The following is a 19,723-nucleotide window of genomic DNA, read 5'->3' as shown; positions in this document are numbered from 1 at the left end:
TTTGAACGAACTTCATCAACAGTGAATTATGAATCTACCATTTTTTACTTTTGATTTTCAAATGTTAACGGACCAACGACCACTGTGCTAAATTTGTTCTCTTCGAACAGATGATTTTGAACTCGGTAATATATACGGAGCCCTCCATACAGATCGCCAAATGTCACAAGCATACATTCAAAACAAACAAACGAGCTGTGTATGTATGCACTGCTATGCTTATCGCGCGCCATTCGGCTTTACACAGCTTCGGTGTGCGTTAGTTAACCTTCAGCCGCTCTTCTTTCCTTTACAAAGTATTCCACGTATAAGCATAAGAGCACTCCTTGCAACAGTGTTGGTGTACTGTAACGTAAGCTTAGGAAAAAAGAAAACATCAAAAATTGCCGGGCCACCAAACAGCACCGCCGGTGTACCATCACACCCAACACCACATAATCGAACGCTTAAGACCGATGAGTCATCGCACGCAAGTAAGTGAGTGAGTGTGTGTTTGGACGCATCATCCACCCACTGTAGTATATAGCGCCTATGTTGTGCGGCATTCAATTCCAGTCCCAAAATAACCTTCAACTCGCTCGCAGTGCACAGTTTACAACGGTTCGGTTCGCCACTCCCAGCTCTGACGGTATTACTACTTACCACCGCACAATCGATACAAGCGCACATCTCAATTCAAGCGGAGATAACAAACAATTTGTTACACACCATGGCCGATAGCAACACTCTTGATGCGCAGTTTGTGGGACAGTCGAACAGCTTTGCAACGAAACTGTACCAGGTGAGTCGCTCCAACATCATCATGACTCTGTTTCCTTCTGGGAAATTCTTGACGTGTTGTTGAGTGTGTGCCTTAAACATGATCTCATCATTGTTTCCAGGCAATAAGTGCAAAGAATGTGGGAGAAAATGTGGTCATTTCCCCGTTTTCGATCAGTGCCTGTCTTTCCCTGGCCGCTATGGGCGCTTCCGGTCCTACGGCGGAAGAAATGTACTCGGTGCTGGAGTACGGAACACCGAACGAAAAGCAATCGGTGGCCGATAACTATCGCCGTCTCATGACACGACTCTCCTCCGATAGCACAGTGAATGTGGCGAACAAAATTTACGTCATGCAGAACTACGCTATCAAGAGCGCGTTCAATGCGATCGCCACCGAAAGTTTCCAGTCCGAGGCGGAAGCGGTCAACTTCGCCGAGAATGCGGCAGCCGCCAAAAAGATAAACGGTTGGGTAGAGTCGAAAACGAACAACAAGATCAAGGATCTCATTTCGCCGGATTCGTTGGACGAGCTCTCGCGGATGGTGCTGGTTAATGCGGTACACTTTAAGGGTACCTGGACGTATCAGTTCGATCCGCAGCTGACGCGTCCGCTTCCGTTTTATACCAGCGAGACAGAATCACGCAACGTGCCGATGATGAACATTAAGAAACACTTTGCGTACAACAACTTCGAAGAGCACGGCTTTTCGGCGCTGGAGCTAACATACGGTGCTAGTGAAATGACCATGCTGATACTGCTCCCCAACGAGCGTACGGGATTGGCGGCAGTTGAGGAAAAACTTTCCAGTCTGAATTTTGCCGACCTAACGTCACAAATGCACAAGCAGGAAGTTGAGGTGTTCCTGCCCAAATTTAAGATCGAATTCACGCGCGATCTGAACGACGATCTAAAGGCGGTAAGTACTGTGACAGAAATGTACGGTTGAATGGTTCGCTTTCCAATGCTGATGTATTTTCTATTAATTTCTCCACAGCTCGGCATGAGCAGAATGTTTAGCGACTCGGCCGAATTTCCCGACTTGTTGGAAGAAAACGAACCACTCAAGGTGTCCAAAGTCGTACACAAAGCGTTCATCGAAGTGAACGAGGAAGGCACTGAGGCAGCCGCCGCCACTGGTAAGAATCATTTTCCTTTACACCCCCTACGGTGTTGGATAGCACGCAACGCAACTTGATAGCATCCCCCAAGAGACCTGCAGGCGACTCTATCTTTCTCTCGGTGTGTTCCTTTTCCTTTGTAGTGGCAGTTGTACGTGTCAAGCGAGCCCTCATAAATCGGCTTAAAGTTCGCCTAGACCATCCGTTCTTGTATGTTTTGCTGATGGGCAGTCCGCGACAGGCGGCTTTCATTGGCCGCTATGCGAAACCCGATCAAACCGACATTACCGGAGTTAATCGCCGCGATGAATTGTAAATCGTAGGGCGAACCGTTGCGCGTTATCTGCCAGCTGCAATCGGCCCATTTTTGTAAGGCCCTTTGTGATTCGTTGAGACTGGTTTATCTTTTCCCTGGTTCGAGCTGTATTTTCATTTAGTAATGTGACCCTAACTCACACCCTAGCTTCTTGCTCCCCTAGTTAACTAACGATAGCTTTTTAGGAGTGCGACATACATTTGTCTACCATGTCCATCCTTCTGATTGGTTTTCGTTTCTTTTTTCTTTCTTTCTTTTCCCACATGGCATGATCATCGCGTGACCGGACGGATTCGCGGATTAGGCATGATCATGATGATGCGCTGCATGCCGATGCATCCTTACTTCACGGTTGATCATCCGTTCCTTTACCTCTTGAGACATCAGCAGATGATCTACTTTGTGGGACGCGTGGCAAAGGTTGATGCTTAGGCGCTGGCGTGCAACCGTGTATACCCTCTTTAGTTTGCGAGAGGACGTACGATCCACACACGTGATACAATTAGTATTAATCAAAACATTATCTCAAATAAATGAAAAACGCAAGCGTACACCGCACACCGTGTGCGCTTGGTTGCAAACTGTTAATTCCAAAGCTTGTACTGTTGTCGTTCGCAATTGGAGTTACGCTTTTTTCTTTGTCTTCCTTTTTCTTGGTATGCTTTTGGCCTCCCCACTGTCGGCAGACTTTGAACATGACCGATTGCCTGGCACATAAAAATTTAATCTCCCCTGACGGAAGTGGTGTTAAGGAATTAAGACGCTTGCGAAAACTCTTTGTACGGGAGGACGGCTCAGGTGTATCAGACTTTAAGTCGAACAAAATAGAAAAAGATTCAGTTTCTACATACAAGGAGTGGTCGCTAACAAAAATTAAACTGCACACACACACACACACTCTGCCTAACCATGCACCCGGCGCAAATTTAATCATCGCTCTTTTGCTTATCTCGCAACGCCGATCACAATCAGGCTAACCCAAATGTCTGGCACGTAAATGGCAACAAACACTTCGAGAACAAATTGGGAACGGAATGATCTCATCCACGTACCTGTCTGATTAATAAAAAAAAACACAAATTAAGTGCTGCTCTGTGTGTGGTATGCAGCTCATCACTTGTATCTTAATAGCTAAACAATCTGGTCCGCGAAGTTGAGTAAACAAATAATGTTTGTACCGTTGTGCTGTTTTCTCGTTTAACCGTTCTGGGAATCTTGCCCTCAGGAACGTTCTAAATTACAGCGGTATTTTATTTATAGCGGCACATCTTCGTTTACTCGTTTTGAAAGTAAACTTGCAATGCGGACAGCATAAGCTGCTCTTGGCATGATAGACCAGACAGTATAATAGTCATACGGTTGGGGCATACATTTCAACACACTCATGATTGCAACAACAGACGATAACAAAAGTAGCGAAGACAGATGGTGTTTACACATTATCAGTTGCGACACATTTTCTATCATCGATGTTTCATTCGCATTCCAAATTTATCGGCGAAAGTGAAATGCGTGAATCAGAATCACAGTCGGTGTTCAATTTTTGACATGAATTTTAGAACCCTTCACGCTTTTGAGCGAACGCTGCTGTGAGCTTTTCAAGCATCTTACTAGTGCATTGCTTTTAAACCTCACATACCGTACTGCTACTATCCTGGCTGGGTTTTCCGATGGCATTCTCATGCCCTCTCGTTTCTGGCGTGACTAATTCACTACGCCATAGTGAAATAATTGTGTAGCTTATAGATATAGTCCTTCGCCCCGAATGGGGTCATAAATCCTTCTGACTACTTTTCTCTCCAAAGCGGCTTAGGCGCACTAAATAGGTATTATCTATACAGTCCCTTCTTAGTCCGTATCGAAATAAGTTTTAAGTGGAGAAGCTTCCTCAGTCTACCATATCTGTACTTCACCCTTAACGTTGATAAGTTATGTCAGCTAGAGCGCAATGACGAATTTAACGATAAGCAAACTAGGCAACTGCGGGGGGTCCCAAGCTTAGGTAGATGTAGCGGTAAGTTTGACTGTGTGCGAAACTTGCGGCCTTGGGGGAAGCCGAATCTCATATAAGGGTACCCTGGTGGTGCATGGTGCAACAAACATTCGGTCAAGGGCCAAAGAATGGCTCAGTTATTGGATTCCAGTTCGTCTAGGGAATCCGAGGGGGAAAATACGCCAATGGTAGAAGCTCTGGTGGTTCCATCATCCTTTTTTTTATTGCTCCTCATATGGTTTAGTGCTCGGTTCTTTGGTAAGGTGCGGCTAAATAGGAGAACTTCAAACCAAATATGTATACGTCAGCGTGGTCTGCCAATATCTTGACTAATGTATTTTAGATGGTTCCCGTACCGTCTACCTCCAAATTTCGGATGGTCCTCGCTAACCCCAAATCTCCCTGGTCTAGACCCATCCCCGGCGCTATCCCTACTGTGTCAGTCAAAGATGCCCTGAGTCTACTTTTACAACTAATCAATTCTTTACATTATCATGAAGTCACGCAGCAGACCACCCAACCATAAAGCCTTTAAATAGGTTTGCTAAATGGACACATTATCGCACTTCTATATTTTATCGCTTTTTGCTCTTAGTATTGTAGTACATTAGAAATTAAGTCGTACGACTAATTCTGAACCGTGTGGAAATTTTTCTTACCAATCGTTTTCTTTTAGGCATGGTTATGATGGCATTCTGTATGATCATCTCCGAACCTGTGAAATTTACTGTGGATCATCCGTTTATTTACGCGCTATTGTCACGAGAAAAGACCGTGTTTTTCATGGGAAAAGCGTGTAAAATGTCTTAAAAATGGATGTTCCACGCAATCTGGCCGATTTACCAAAGTTCGTATTTTATCATATTGGGGAAACAATAGTTAAAATTTTCGTTTTGTTGGAAAATACCCTAGCAATGTTTGCATTAATTGTTTAACACTTTACTTAGTTAATACTTGCTTTGTGTTTCGCTTAAACAGGTATGCAGATCATGCTGTGTTCGCTAAAAATTCCAGTACTATTTACAGCCGATCATCCTTTCTTGTACGCGTTACGAAATTCACAAGGAACTGTTATGTTCATGGGTAAGACCGTTACAGTATAAACACAACAAAGTCAATAATAATTTCATTAAACGTGGCCTTACGCAGCCTTAAATAGAGGGACAGAGATCTAAGATAATATATATCCATTATGCTAACACGTATTAAAACTGGCTTGAAGCCTTCCAAAAATACGCACCCCACTAAATGTAAAAAAGTACTTCAATGCATTTAAATAAACGATGTCGATGTGATAAACAGCAATTTGTAAAGTGTAGAAAAATAAACATAAATGTTGCCATTAACAAGAAATGGTTGCCGTTTACTTCTTGATGACACTCAAAACAAACCTTTCCTTTCTGTGCTTTCATTTGTGCTCCATCAATAGCAGGACATGGGATAGTAAATCCTTTTCCTAAATATTCAACATAATTACAAAATAATGATATGCAATTTTTGTGGCCCAATAAATTTTAATTCATACTGCGGTGCTGATTCCTTTTTGGTGCAGAAGGTATATGGTGTTGCCAACCAATCACTATCATGAAATTATGATTAATGGTGTGGTCGAAAACAGGGTACAATTAAGGTTGCTTCATTTACATACGCTACGAAAGTTAGCAATAGTCTACGCCTGTCCCTCAAATCGAACATAACTAGCACAACTATCAGACGATTACGTATCGTACTACGATTTCCTTTTTCGTTCAGCTACGAAGCTACATCGTGCTTTTTTACACCTTTAAGTAAAGCATTTATCATTTATGTACCGTGATGTTTGTAATGCGTTCGAACCTGGCATGTCCAACATAGTGTTTGTGCACAATATAAATGTCCTGCGTGCGTCGCTGTCAGAGCTGTAACTTAATTTGTTGTCAAAAAATTTTTACTCTATCGAGTGGGGCTTGTGGTCCGTCGGTAAAAAAAACCAAATTATGAAAAAAAAGATTGACACCGATTTTTTTAACTTTAAGAGTTAGCCCATCCATACTGAAATAAGTGTGTCTGATAAAGGTACGTTTTGGATAACAGACCCTTAATCCATGTCTGCCGTGCCTCCAAACATGCGCTACGATTACGGCATCTCACGGTTTACGCTCCTCAATGAGTAATGATGTTATCGTTACGTACGACATTCTTTTGCTACGATTAACATAATCGATGGAAGGATTTTTTTTATCTCTAAGACATTCATTATGATAAGACAAAACAAATATGACACACCATACGTCACATGCAAACGCTTTGTATTCTCATTAGTGCGGTTAGGCTGAGACTCTATATCTAATACACGAGACTCTATATATAATTACGTTAATTGAAAACAGATAATGTGTCACAGAGTCCACCTTCCTAAACGCAGATTGGAACCAAAAGTCACTGACTTCCGACCATCGCCATTATCAGAAGCTACAACCACTAAACAGTCTTGGCCTACCGCAATAATTCCCAATACCGCACACAATCTAGCCTCACTCCATCTCAACCTGGACCTGCCGTGCTACCTTTGCCCATGTGGATGGTTTAGGAGGACTTCTCGAGCTGGGTCGCCAGGTATCTTTTTCTCTTGATATAACCCGCCTGCCCAAGTTTTGCACGACTTCAAAGAAACGATCCCCTATCTGTACATAACTCCTGCATAAATCTGAGTGTGTTATCCGACAAGGGTCTAAATAGGAGAGTTTCAAACCGAAAATGTCTATGGTCTGCTTAAAGAAGTTTACTATTATTAATAAGTTTCTTATAGTTTTACACTGGCAATTCTGTCGTATGCGGCACGAGTAAAAAGATGGCGGTAAGCCTTTCCGCTATTTTCTACAATATTTGCCGCGAAAATAAAAATCTGGTGATGATTTTCCATTTAGGAATTATCTCTGACAGTTTCCAACTATCTCTTCGGACGTTAGAGAGAAAATTTTTGGAGGTGATTCATTCAACACCGTAATACCTCTGTAATTCTTGTCTAATTCCGCGGCTTGTCTCTTCTTCTATATGGGAAAAATTTTGCCATGATTCCAATCACAAGGCTTCGATCCGATATTCCACACCGTTTAATTTCCTGTATTCCGCCAGTGCTAAGTGCTATGCTGTGCTTGAGTCGTCGAATAACCTTTCGAGTTTTCTTAATACCAGATGGTATTAGGGCGATATCTGGATGATAATTCTCGTTTTCCCGTGATATTCGCGGGATCCCTAGACTGATATTTAAATGTTGTGGTGATATCATTGCTCCGTATTTGCTGGTGACCGTTCAACGATCTCTACAGGGGTTAGTATTACCATCATAATAGAAAACCTGCTGGCTGGTCCCTATCTGTAAGAAGCAACCCTTAATGCTGTGTCAGATAACTGGGGGATCGCTAAGCAATGCACGTTGTCCAAAGTTCTTGAATATCTTGTACCATATGCCAACGGCTTTTTCTTATGTATCTCCCGAAGTGTAATGTCAAGAAAAACATTCTGTCACTCCCCAAACCGTATCGTTTCTATCTATTTTATCGATGGTGTCCCTCTCAACCAGGTGGTTTCTGCTAAAGACTTGGGCGTGTGGTTAGATCACAGACTAAGTTTTACGGTAGACCTCGAGAAAAACTATTTAAAAAAGCCTACGGTATTCTCTATGTCCTTAACCGCCTAGCCTCTGATTGTATAGATTACGTGTGTTTGATGACTCTAGATTGTAGCTTTAGGAGCCGAGATTGTAGACTCTAGATTGTAGGGGTGACCCGGTGGTGTATGCGACAACGGCGCCGATCTTTAAACGGCAGGACCGAGGATCTAATCGCATCCGGATCGTCCCCCCGTTGTGAGGACTGACTATCCAACTACGTGGTATCAGCAAGTCTAGTAGTAAGCCTTTCGATGGCCGGCGTAACCATTAGAAGGTCGTTAAACCAAGAAGATCAAAAGACAATCTTCTGATTGTAGCCTTGTGATACCAATATTAGAGTTTTCTCGTTTTGTGTGGCTGCCATTCTCTCCCTCCATGATTCTGAGACTTGAAAGAGTACAAAAAGCGTTTCGCAGTTCGAAAGATATTTTACCCATGTCACCCACTTCTCCCCTATCTTACTCGATGTCAGATAATGGGGCTGAAAAGTCTTGACATCGACGTCCAACCTCCTTTCCTTTCTGAACTCCGATCCCATGCTACTCCTACTGTAGTACCAAAAAGGCCTTTGTTCGAGTTTTTAACTGTTTCACTAATTTGATTATTGTTCATCTGCCTTCGCATTCCGTCTCCATGCTCGTGAGAGTTATTCCTGAGTATCATACATCAAATTGAAAATAAAATTGATATTAAAGGAGGTACCTTTAGACCTGATATTACTGATTTCTTTCCATTCCTTCGCCCTCTACTCTTCCCAGAATTGTTTCTTGGTGCGACGAACTCTTTTCTCTCAAACCAGAATGGGAAAATGAGAGATATTAAGGGCAGACAATGTGTTAGACTGTGCAATTGATCGGTTTTCCAAAATAACTTGTAGTGCGAGATGCTCCCGGCATAAGTCACAATCCGCGTTTTTTTTCTCTTGGAACTTTTAAGAACATGTAGTTGGCAGTTCTTTTTCCTGTCAACGAAAACTTCGACTCTGCCATACTTTTCCAGAGTTTTGTTCAAATGAAGTATTCTTTCTGCACCCCTATCTGCTAGTCCTAATCCTAACCCTATAATACCTAGAATAAAATAATCAATAATAGACCAAAAGGACAAAGACTATGTAGTAGACACTTTTTTTGATTACAATTTCCTGCTGATTACATCTTTCGTAAGAATCAAACGCGAGATTTCCTCAAATCGAGCACTATCTTTTTTAGCATTTTAATACGCTACCACACAATCCGTGAGTAAAAAACTTGTAAAAGTTGTGACGTTGTGTAAAACTTGTAAAGTATAAGTTTTACACATCAACTACAACTCTTTTCGGTTTAAAAAATCACAAAAAAAAAAAAAGAAATCGTCTATCAATAGCAATGCCTATGTTCTCGTTTGCCAGATCAGTGGATTAAAGCATATGGCTTAATTTATGCAACATGACTCATGAAGTTTCTGAACTGTCCTCTCTAGAGCGATTTAAATATGAGTTAAAATCACCCGGTATGACCGGTAAGCAAATTCACTGGAATTTCCATTGGTTTTTCGAAAATTAATTGAACGCCGAAGTCACTCGTTCCAAGGTAGCACCTAGAATCAAATTTCATTTACGCTCATAATTGACCGTTGCTTTTTTAACCATGTTTTTTTTTCTGTTGCTGTTACTACGAGGTGATTTTTGCAACAGATTTGCTGAATTTTGTGCTTGACAAATTCAAATTCTCTACTCTAATATCACTTGAGTAGTATTTCCACTCTCGACGACCCTCGAAGTTTTCCTAGATCTCGCATGGTTTGGCAGTGTTATAATTACCTTTTTATTTTGTTCCGTTTCGGTTGAACTCTGCCGATGACATTTTAGCCTCCTCAATAAACGCACATGCACTCTCAACCGTGTCGCAACAAAGTGCAACAAATAAACGTACTCAAATGTAAATGAGTTTCCAACAACTTGTTGTAACAAATACATTTCGTCTACATAGCTTGTGCATTGCGTCGTGCGCAGACTGAAAATGTTTTTGAACTTAGCACAGTCACTGGTAACATGGGAAAATTGTTGGGGGAAAAAACATCTTGAATGGGACAGGAAAGAGTTTTCCATTTGTATCCACAAATGATATGAACAGATTCGTACGTAACTTATGTACAGCGGAAATTGGGGCAAATGTGACACAGTAAGCAATTCATGCTGTAAACTTACTTGAATCTTTTTTTTATTAAAGCTGAATATGCTTTATGAATATGCTGCACCTAGAGAAAATCAACGAAAATTATGAGAAAATGGAAAATCACGAAAACTTCGTGTTCAAAGCAGACCGTGTAAAAAGATCCTTTCAATCTCGAATTTCACTGCCGATTCCATTCTATTCGGTGGACACCTTTTTCCTAATCGAACCCAAGTTATCTCCTCCTCCCCCGGGTCGTCAAAAGTGGATAAAGCTACATGCTCTCATCGGATTGTCCATTTATGATAGTCAAACTTGCCACGTTATCCATTTGAAAACAGCACACGAAATGTGGGAATCGAAGAGAAAACATCACGTACGCTCGACACTTGCATCAAAACTACATATTCTCAGGAAACTGATTTAGCAGAAATTATCAGAAAATGGTAGCAAAACGCACCATACCATCTCGTCGAAACAACACAGTTGTTCAACCGTCTCGCGAGCATGGTAACGTCGATTATTTTGTCCAGAATGGGTGAGTCCTACGATTCGCTGATAAGCACACTAGAATGCAGGCCCGATGAAATCTTGATTATACAGTTTGTTAAAGGGAAGCCGCCTTGACGAGTGGCGGAACGTGGTAGATCGTGAAAAAGGTGATGGAGAAAAAATGGGTTTGAAAGCTGGGCCGAAATGAGAAGATAATTCAACACTGCGATTTTCAGACTCAGGAGCAACATCACACTTGGCCAGTAACACATCATTGTTGAAATAAATATGTCTGATCAATAAAGAGTTTAGTTTAGCTGATGGAAATTACCGTTGCAAGATCTGGATCTGAAATGTATCCTGCCAGAAACGGAAATGAATAGTAAGGCATTATAAAGTTGAAAAATGTTTTTCAAAAACGTTCCTTCGCTGACGGGAAGCCTGTTGTCCTTAATTTAACTGTGCAACGTAATTAGGAAAAACGAAGAAGTTTTACTTAATAGGCAACTACGAGGGCTGACAATAAAGTAAGGTCTCCAATTTTTTTTTTTCATAGAAAATGACATTTATTTACAAAAAGCGATACACCATTGAAAAGGCCAAGGTCTTGGCTACTTTTCTACATAATCGCCATTTTTTTCCAACATCTTGCGCATCCGCACGATGAACTTGTCTATGCCGGCAGAATACCACTCTCCGTCCGCCTCGCGCAGCCAGGTGTTGACCTCTTTCTGAACCTCCGCGTCACTTTCAAACTTCTTCCCTCCGAGATGTTTTTTCATGGCGGGGAACATGTGGTAGTCACTTGGGGCCACGTCGGTACTATAGGGAGGGTGATCGATTATGTCCCAGCCAAATTTCTTGAGCAGGTCAAGGGTAACGTTGGCTGTGTGCGGGCGCCCGTTGTCGTGGTGAAATTTCACTCCTTTGCTGTTTCGGCACCCATCGAGCAGAAACTTGTGATACTGCAAGTTGTTCACAAGGATATGAAGGATTGTTTCGCTACTACACACTCCTCCAAGCTTCTCTCCCAAGTCCCTAATTGTCGCACGGCGGTTTTTGAGCATTTCTGCCTCCACTGCTTGAACAATCGCATCCGAGACCGACGGTCGGCCACTTCTCTCCTCGTCGTGAACATTAGTGCGCCCGGAATTGAACTCGCGGCTCCACTAACGCACGTTTTTTATGTCCATACACTTTTCCCCGTAAACTTCAACTAGTTGACGATGAATTTCAATAGGTGTCACCTTTTTCGCACTCAAAAAACGTATTACAGAACACAATTCGCACTTGGACGCTGACGCGAGGGGTACCTCCATCGTTGACGGCTGCTCAGCCAAGACTGAGCGGTCGGGGAAGCCTCACCCAGCAGCAAAGTGGTAGTGGGGGAACCAAGGAACAAGGCGGTGTTGCCAGATTTCGCCTAGCGCGTGATCCGGCGAAGTTGCAGCGTTGGAGACCTTACTTTATTGTCAGCCCTCGTACGTGGCAATCAAGGCAAGAATCCTGAATCTGAATCCTGGTGCATAGCGGGTACTGACGAAAACGACGAAGAGTAGCCGAAGAACAGATCAACATAAGATGGAAATAAAAAAAGTTCACGCCACTGGGGAACGATTAAGACGAGAAGCCCAGACCTCTATCGCATAGACCACAAGAGTGGTCCTTCCCCTGACTGTCGATATGTACGGGGCAGCAGAAGACAGCTGAAGAAAGATTTGTTCTATATGATCATAAGAAATACTTTTCGCATCTCGAAACACGGAACTGAAGGACCCTTTTATCAGTCGGAATCCATTCGCAAGAGGTATTCCCCTGGGATTCCATCAAACAACAGAAATGCAACAGATCAGTTGGAAGCGATGAGTTGATGATGCAGTTCTTCTATATAGACCTGGAGAAGCTTGTCGCTCTCATGTATCGACAGATTGGATGAATTTGGGACCAGGAAGCACTATCGGACGAAAGGAAAGTGGGCGTCATTGTACAAAAAGGGTGATCAACTTCCAAATTATCATAGCCATGAATGCTGTCTATAATATCTTTTCCGAAATACAGTTCTACAGACTGATTGGTACCCTTTGCTACAGATCTCTTCGGAATATAACAAGCTGACCGACCTAATCTTTAATCTGCAATAGATCATTGAATTTGCCAATTGATACCACCGCCATCCCTGAACGAAGTCATCAGTGCCATCAAACAGCTGAAATCCAACAAACCAGCTGGCAGCGATGGGCTGGTGGGCGAATTGTTCAAGAGGGGTCCGGAGAGGCATTCCGCCATCATGCATCGGCTGATTGTTAAGATTTGGGATCAGGAAGAACTACCGGACGGGTGGAAACTGGGTGTCCTACACCCGGTGTATAAAAAGGGCGACAGGATGGACTGTGCTAACTTCCGGGCCATCACAATTCTGAATGCTGCCTATAAAATCCTGTCCCGAATAGTCTTCTGCATACTGGAGCCCCTTGCTACAGATTTCGTCGGAAGCTACCAAGCTGGATTTGTTGGAGGCAAATCGACAACCGACCAAATCTTCACTCTTCGGCAGTTCCTCCAAAAATGGCGGGAGCACCAGATCCCTACGCACCACCTGTTCATTGACTTCAAGATGGCCTACGATTGCGATTCGATTTACACGATTTACATTGCCTTACTGGTATGGCTGCTGAAGGCCACTATGGACAGCAAGGTGAGAGTTTCGACCATGCTGTCGGAATCGTTCGAATCTCACCGGGGTCTGAGGCAAGGAGACGGACTCTCGTGTTTGTTGTTCAACATCACTCTGGAAGGTGTCATGCCGTGGTACCGACTGAAACGCGAGGCCAATAGAATTGGATTGAGCATCAATGCGATGAAGACAAAATACCTGCTTGCCGGAGGCTCTCGCCATTTTCGAACGGCGAATGCTAAGGACTATCCTTGGCGGTGTGTGCGAGCAGGGCGTTTGGCGAAGGAGAATGAGCCACAAGCTAGCTGAACTGTTTGGCGGTGCTGATATCCTGACGGTAGTCAAAGCCGGAAGGATACGTTGCCTGGGGCACGTGATGAGGATGCCGGGCTCATGCCCCACCAAGAAGGTGCTCGTCAGCGACCCATTCGGCACGAGGCGTAGAGGAGCACAACGAGCTCGCCGTTGGCTGGATCAAGTGGACTTTAACCTGTCGGAGATTGGATGCAGCCGTGGATGGAGGACTGCAGCCCTAGACCGAGTTTCCTGGAAACTGATTGGAGACCGGGCCATGTCGACGCGACGTGCTCAATCTTGAGCAGGTCAAGAAGAAGAAGAAGAACATTGAATAACATCGACAAGACCTGAACACCACGTGCCATCGCGTTTATCGATGTTAAGACAGTCTGTTGTCTTTGCAAGCGGCCATTGCAACACATGAAATGAACGATAATATAATGATAGCGGAGGACACCAATCGTCTCGATATTGCTTCGAATTATAATACTATTTAGCCACCGCGAACTCTAAGCACTAAGGGTCCAATTGAGTCGAACTTTTAAGGTCCAGTCTCAATATTGGTCTGACTGTGATCCGGCTTGTCGTTTGAACAACCTTACCTGTAGGTTCCTATTCGTTTCCTATAATCCTGTGATATTACACCGTACCGTAACTTCATCACCGTGATACGAATCAGCGTCATGGCTTGGTTGAGTTTTATTTTTGTTCGTTAATGTTTTTCTGTACTCTTCTCTTGTGCACACAGAATATAATTTAAAAAAAGAAAAACACCTCCCGATCGTCCACTTTACACGCTGCCGTATTATAAAAATTTCCGTACCGAACCCGGATCATTCCGAATATTCCGAATTAGTATAAAAGTGATCAAAAAAGACATCGATCAGCGTGTCCATTGCAAGATGCATCCATTCTAAATCTGTGATCTGCAAATAGTGCACACGCTTTTTAATGCGACAAAACTTTACTCGCCGATTCCTTTCCTCTCTCTTTCTTTTTTCTCTCTCTCTCTCTCTCTCTCTCTCTCTATTTTTGTTTAATATCAATCCAAAACATATGTTGCTGGAAGATCGTCATTCGTACGAAAGATCGTTGGTTTGCTGTAAATATACGACTCCTACCTACTGCTCTACTACCAGCATTTTACTGATTCGCCCTTGTTAAAAAGTCTTCCGGTTGCACTGTGAACATTGTTTGCTTATCTCAACTTCTTTCCTTTGTGGGTTTACATTGGCTGTTGTGCTTGATTGTTTGCGGTTATGTTTAACACACACACACACACACACTTGCACACAGTTGATATTAACTTCTTCACTCTTTGTCATTCTTTGAATTATACATCTTTTCTTCTTACTTGCTGCTTACTTTTGCAAACATGTTAAATGTTTCGTTATTGTGTTTCCTAAAACAACGGATGCGATATAGCTGCACTGCTTGTAAAAGTGTGTTACAATCGTATTGTAATAATGGGCGATTTCCACCTATTCTAGCTTGGCCAAAATATCATTCCCTCCCTATTTATGTTTGTAATTTGTTCTGTTTTCCCCATTTTTGTATCGTGTTTATAGCACAAAGCTTTTTCGCGCTCTCTTTATGACACCTCTGTTTCCTCTTTACTTCCCACATTTCGCATATGAAATAACATTCAAGTGAATATGAAAATAGATCATGCCACCGTTGCCATTCTCCTGAACAGTGTGCCTTTGCGTGCCATTTCTTTTTTTCGCACTCTACGCGATCGAGTTTGTTAGCTTATGAAGCTACGCTTGTGAGTCCCTTTTTTCCTTTCACTCCAACAAAATTCGTTACCGTTCTGTACATGCTTAAAAAATATCGATGATCATCTCTATTTTATCATCACACTCCTATTTATACATACGATTCAGCATCTCCCTTTTCCACTTAGTTTAGTCATCGTGTTTTCAACTGATTGTGCGATCATCGTTCCCTGCAAGGGGCTTGAAATGGTTCTATTTGGTAATTAGCTCTTTGTTTTTAAAAAGGTTTAAAAGCTTGCAGTTAGTAGCTGTCTCACAAATTAAAAGAAAAACACACACCCCGATAGACTTTGGTAGTTATGGTAAAACAATTTGTTGATTGATTCTCAAGCTCTCCTCCTTGGTCTCTCTCCCTCTCTTCGCCAGTTGTACTGTTATGTGTTACTTTGTATCGAGCATAGCGAACAAAAAAAAAAAAAACATTAGTGTTTGTGATGTGTGTGTATCGACGGTGAACGTTTTAATAATCTTCCTTTTTTTCTATTTCATAAAAATAAACAACCACCTCCACATTCCGATAACCACCATTAATATGGCCGGCGTGAATAACTTTTAACGGTATGCTATAACGATACAGTCGTTCAACGATATCTTAAACCCTGAAGTTGCACCTACTACTGTGCAGCATCGTGTGTGTATGTGTATTTTGTGCTTATCGCTCTGTTTAACATAAATGAACTAGATCAGTTGTGGTATATTGTGTTGCATATGTGTAACATAAATAATTATCAGCTTCATCTCCTATACAACTCTCTTGGTTTATTGGTGCGTTAGTATGCAACGAAAACTTGCAAATTAAACAGAAGTTGTAGTAACTATCCTTCAGCTCGACACAGTACAGTGCCGATTGAATAAGATGGCCTTTTTTTGGGGGGGATGGTTATTAAACACAAAAATACATTATTGGTTGTCCGGTGCATTCGCCTGTTAAGACGTACATACACACACACACGCTCGCAAAATGCATCTCCTCGTACATAATTAGTTATGACTTTGTGTTATACTTTGGCAACATGTTAATTGCATTACTTTTTTAAAAGATGCATCGTTATATATTATACCCTTAAATAGTAGCAGTAGTACTCTAGTAATAGTAGAAACAGTTAATAGCAAAATAAATGACACTGGATTACAAAGGAAATAAATAGTTTCATACCCCCTACATAATAAAGAAGGCCCGAGGCTGCTGCTGCTATGTGGGCCTCACCCTCCATTTGACCCTCGGATTAGAATTTTATGCATGTTTTTTTTTATACGTAAAGTGTATATAATGGTAGACATATCGCTAAATTTTGATTGCCAAGAACGAACCATTTGCTTACAGTGTGCTCTTTAAAAGTTGCCTTTTCATAAAAGATCTTTCCATAATTCATTTCTTTTTTGTTTTGTTTCGTTTCGTTTTCGTGTCCTGTTAACATCCTCTGCGTTCCTGAGTATATTGTAAACATTTCCAACTTTTTGCCACGTTTTCCCTACCTTCGTTTCATCAACTCTTCATCGCTTGTGTTCGCTTCTTGTACATGGGCATGAATAATGAGTATCGAAAATTCTTTTCACCAAAAATAAAAAAAAAAGATGGCATTCGGGTATTTTCTGCGCCTTGTACTACTACTACTTCCTGTGTATCGCTTTCTAATAGTTACTGAGTATAGTAAGCTTTGTACTGTTAACGATTACTGGAACTGTGAGTAAGCTTCTTGATGATGTGTCGTTTGTTCTCTGGAGTAACAGTTTAAGAGGCTTTCGAAACGTAAAATGCTTGTTAAGGCGTGTGTGAAACGCATCATTCAGTTTTACTGGCCCTTTTTTAAAATAGTAATAATGTTTTATTGCTTCGTAAATGCAACAGAAACTACGTTTAGCTGTATGTAGATGTTTGTAGCTGTGTGCCAATGCTTTCAACAGAAAACACATTCAGCATGCGTAAACATCATATTGTTAGGAGTTGTTCTTTGTTTGTAATGTTTGTCTGTTTGTAACCTGTAACAGTAGGGTAGTAGGGTTGCGCTTTTGTGCATTTCGTTCCATCACAGTCGAATAAAATGAAAACATGATAACAATGGTAGGGACGTCACCTCGTAGGTTAATCCCTGTTTCGCTATGGTAGAGTAGTTTGTGGGGAGAAAATGATCTTCCTTTAAAAAAAAAAAACAAAATGGCATAACTGCTGCTCTAATAGCATGGCACACAATTGTATTGGAGACTGATGCGCACCATCAACACATATTCCAAGGCTTCCCTGTACACGGAGGAGGAGCATTTTGGTATCCATCACCTTCTTCCTTATGGCATCATATATTTCAGAGCGGTTTTGGTTTTTCAACCTCTGTGTGTCTGTTTTGCTTTGCTTTTAACGTATGGCAGTTCGGTTGTGAAATTGCTTTTCAACAGTGATAAACGAATTAACAAACATAAAAAACTGCATCATTCGATCACATTTGTCATTTGTGTTGTTTCTTACGGGAGTTTTTCGTATTTTTGATTTGAATCCTTTTTAAGAATTAAGAATTGTTCTTGTTGTCATTATATGAAAAATTAAAAAAAAAAAAACCCCGTTCGTTGATCTACCGTTCCTATTACTCAAACCATACATGATCATCAAACGATCAGATGCATTTTTCTTTTGTTCCTTTTGTTTTTTTTGGCACTCAGTTTCCTTTACGGTGCAGCATAATTGTTGCACCTTTCACTTTTACTCACACATTACGAGAAAACACATCTTTCCTTTTCCCAATAACCACGTGCACGCCAGACCGGAAGTTTGCCTAACGCGCGTATTGTAAAAATATAGTATTAGATTGTACGATCGTAAGATTGTGTAAATTGTATAAATAGAAATGTATATAAACTATTGTATGATGACACAACACGCGATTTTAAACGCTGATTTTTTTTTTTGCACGGTTTGTTTCTTCTTGTCCGTGCCCATCCCTACCACATACCACATCTAAGATGTCAAAAAACGGGATTTGATTCGAAAATTTGCTTTGCATAATTTAGCTTTAGCCCTTTACTGTGTTTCAAAAGCGTGATAATCCTTCTTTTCTTGCCATTCGATCGATGCTTCTGCTTCCTTTGTTAACGTGTTTGTTATAAAAAAGTTAATTGCATTAATTGTGTGGTGTTACTCTTTGGCTTTTGGTTGATTTGTATTGGTTTGATTCGATTTGGTTAGTTTCTGTGCGTGTTTCCTCTTTCCCTTTCTTAGCTTAACAGCTGGTGGTGTTAGAAGGAAAAATGGGGGGCATGATTTGCCTTGTTAGTAAAGTCTACTTTTGGTTTTCTGGGATCAATCTATTCCAACCCCTTGAAAAGCAATCATTTTCAACTCATATGTACACCTTGGGATGCTCGCCTTAATCCTAGCCGGTCTCCTACTATCATCCGCGCACCATATAAATAGCACTCTAACGCTAAAGCAGAGACATTCACACACGCGCAAATTTAAAGTACGTAACAGCAGCGTTAAAATGAATAACTTACACAAATAATAAGGTAGGTGACGAGAACGTGTGTGCCTACCACAAACTGGTACCTCTCTAAATAGCCTTATACACCTACTGCACCAAAGCTTGGCGCGCACACTGAACAAAGTTGATCCGCTAATAATGATCTTATCCTTACTTTGGACTACACTCAATGACTGGTTAACCGCGTTTGGAAGCTCCGTAACTGGAAGCGCGCTTATGTGTGCGTGTGCGTGTGCGGTGGTAGCTGCATTCTTGCTGATGACCATTGGGGACAGCAACTCTGTTGCTTGGTTGGTTTAGTAATATTCGATCTCAACTCATTCTTCTTTAAAAACATTATGCAAAAAACACTTTCTCCTTGTGTTAGCACCACTTTTCACCATGATCATTCTCCACACACACACACACATCACGATCACCTTACATCGTTTGAAAGCCTACACTGGTAGCCAACCGCACACGAGCGCACATGGTATAAATAAATTAAAGGGAAAATATTATTAAACGAAAAATTTGCTAACATCCTTACTGCAGGAAGAATAAATAGTTATCCGTAAAAAAAAAAAACAAACTAAATAAACATTCGTTCAAACACATAAATACACCCAAAAATGTATGCGAACGCACTGAAACGAGCGTAGTAACAGAGGCCAATATGGTTTTCGTGTTCCTGCCCGATAGGGTCGTTTGACTCTAGTTGGAGTACGGCTCTGACTTCTCTCCAAGAATTGCGACCGGGACCACGACACAATTCCGTTCGGTAACAGTTATAAAGGCGGGTAAAATTATACCTCCCAACCATTGCCGCTGACCACTAGTGTTGTCTTGGCGTTGCTTTGCTCCGATCCATTCTCCCCAACCCGTACCACCGTCACCGGCGACTCCTGTCAATTCCTGTTGGACACCTGCTGCTGTTGACTTGTCGTTTGCGGCTGTTGACTTGCTTGCTGCTGCTGTTGGCTTGCCTGCTGCTGCTGCTGTTGCTGCTGCTGCTGGTGGTGTAGATGATGTTTGCGCTTT

General features: G+C 41.8%; 1 protein-coding gene across 2 annotated transcripts; it reads left to right on the top strand.

Moving 5' to 3' along the window:
- The first annotated feature begins 500 nt into the window (after positions 1 to 500).
- On the top strand, positions 501 to 2,629 carry LOC126562416 (serine protease inhibitor 42Dd). 2 transcript variants are annotated; one of them, XM_050218926.1, is made up of 4 exons: positions 501 to 781; positions 882 to 1,679; positions 1,758 to 1,899; positions 2,025 to 2,202. In XM_050218926.1, the coding sequence occupies exons 1-4, from the start codon at positions 710 to 712 to the stop codon at positions 2,195 to 2,197; spliced, it is 1,185 nt and encodes a 394-aa protein (XP_050074883.1). In that variant the 5' UTR covers positions 501 to 709; the 3' UTR covers positions 2,198 to 2,202. The 2 variants fall into 2 exon arrangements, with proteins under 2 accessions (XP_050074883.1, XP_050074885.1); XM_050218928.1 differs by lacking the exon at positions 2,025 to 2,202 and adding an exon at positions 2,502 to 2,629 and having other exon boundaries at positions 506 to 781.
- Positions 2,630 to 19,723: the final 17,094 nt, after the last annotated feature.

Source organism: Anopheles maculipalpis, chromosome 3RL (assembly GCF_943734695.1).
Source record: "Anopheles maculipalpis chromosome 3RL, idAnoMacuDA_375_x, whole genome shotgun sequence".
In the NCBI taxonomy this organism is placed as follows: domain Eukaryota; kingdom Metazoa; phylum Arthropoda; class Insecta; order Diptera; family Culicidae; genus Anopheles; species Anopheles maculipalpis.
This window is presented reverse-complemented; position numbering and strand designations above follow the sequence as displayed.